Source organism: Octopus bimaculoides, chromosome 28, assembly GCF_001194135.2.
Source record: "Octopus bimaculoides isolate UCB-OBI-ISO-001 chromosome 28, ASM119413v2, whole genome shotgun sequence".
Classification (NCBI taxonomy): Eukaryota; Metazoa; Mollusca; class Cephalopoda; order Octopoda; family Octopodidae; genus Octopus; species Octopus bimaculoides.
In genome coordinates this window covers 8,360,879-8,362,179 of record NC_069008.1, presented here as the reverse complement: position 1 = coordinate 8,362,179, position 1,301 = coordinate 8,360,879, and the positions used below count along the sequence as shown (strand labels likewise).

General features: G+C 41.0%; 1 protein-coding gene across 1 annotated transcript in view; it reads left to right on the top strand.

Moving 5' to 3' along the window:
- LOC106875167 (F-box only protein 32) overlaps positions 1–1,301 on the top strand; it is a 65,057-nt gene that overhangs the window by 43,707 nt on the left and 20,049 nt on the right. Inside the window, exon 4 of the mRNA XM_052977760.1 lies at positions 797–890. Within this exon, the coding sequence (XP_052833720.1) occupies positions 797–890 (94 nt within the window). The remainder of the gene's footprint in view (positions 1–796; positions 891–1,301) is intronic.

The window sequence follows — 1,301 nt, the reverse complement described above, 5'->3', positions numbered from 1 at the left end:
AAGAAGCTTGCTTCTCAACCACATGGTTCCAGGTTCAGTCCCAGTGCCTGGGACCTTATGCAAGTGTCTTCTACTATAGCTTCAGGCCAACCAAAACCGTGTCAGTGGATTTTGGAAGACAGAAACCGAAAGAAACTGGAGGGTGGCGAGCTGGCAGAAATGTTAGCACACTGAGCGAAATGCTTAGCGGTATTTCGTCTGCCACTATGTTCTGAGTTCAAATTCTGCCGAGGTCGACTTTGCCTTTCATCCTTTTGGGGGGTCGATATAATCGACTTAATCCGTTTGTCTGTCCCTGTTTGTCCCCTCTGTGTGTAGCCCCTTGGGGGCAGTAAAGAAACAAGAATCTGAAAGAAGCTTGTTGTATGTATGTATGTATGTATATATGTGTGTTTGTGTGTGTGTATTTGTCTTTGTGTCTGTGTTTGTCTCCCTGGCATCGCTTGACACCCGATGTTGGTGTGTTTATGTTCCTGTATCTTAGCAGTTCAGCAAAACAGACAGAATAAGTACTAGGCTTACAAAGAATAAGTCCAGCAGGTCGATTTCTTTGTGTAAAACCCTCTATGGTGGTGCTCCAGCATGGCCACAGTCAAATGACTGAAACAAGTAGAAGAATCTATATATTATATATATATATATGCACAAAATGCTCATACACACACATGCTCATGCACACGCATCTAAATATATAGACACTCGTGCCTCTATACAGACTTACTTATTCATTCATTTATTTATTTGTTTATTTATTTGTTTATTTATTCATTTGTAATCTTTGTGTTTCCTGTTGCAGCTGCTAGAAATATTAATAACCACTAAACTGTCCAGCCTCAGTGGTAACACACAGAAATATCTCTTCCACACATTGGAAGAGGTTTTAACTCAGGGTAAGACAACTTTTCTCTACTTGAGCGCAGCTAACTTACCTAAGGTACATAACTCCTGCACTTGATCAACGTCTTACTACTGCTGTGAGGAGGACGTCACGGTAGTCAAACAACTTGCTAGAAATAGCAGCAAAACCTCCCTCATAAAACACACAGTCTTTAATGAGTATGTGTGTCCAAGTTTATATATGTGTATGTGTTTATACATATATATATATGTGTGTGAGTGTGTGTGTATGAGTTTATATATGTATACATATATATATATATGTGTGTGTATGTGTGTGTGTGTGTGTGTGGAGGCGCATTGGCCCAGTGGTTAGGACAGCAGACTCGCGGTCATAGGATCGCGGTTTCGATTCCCAGACTGGGCGTTGTGAGTGTTTATTGAGCGAAAACACCTAAGGTTCC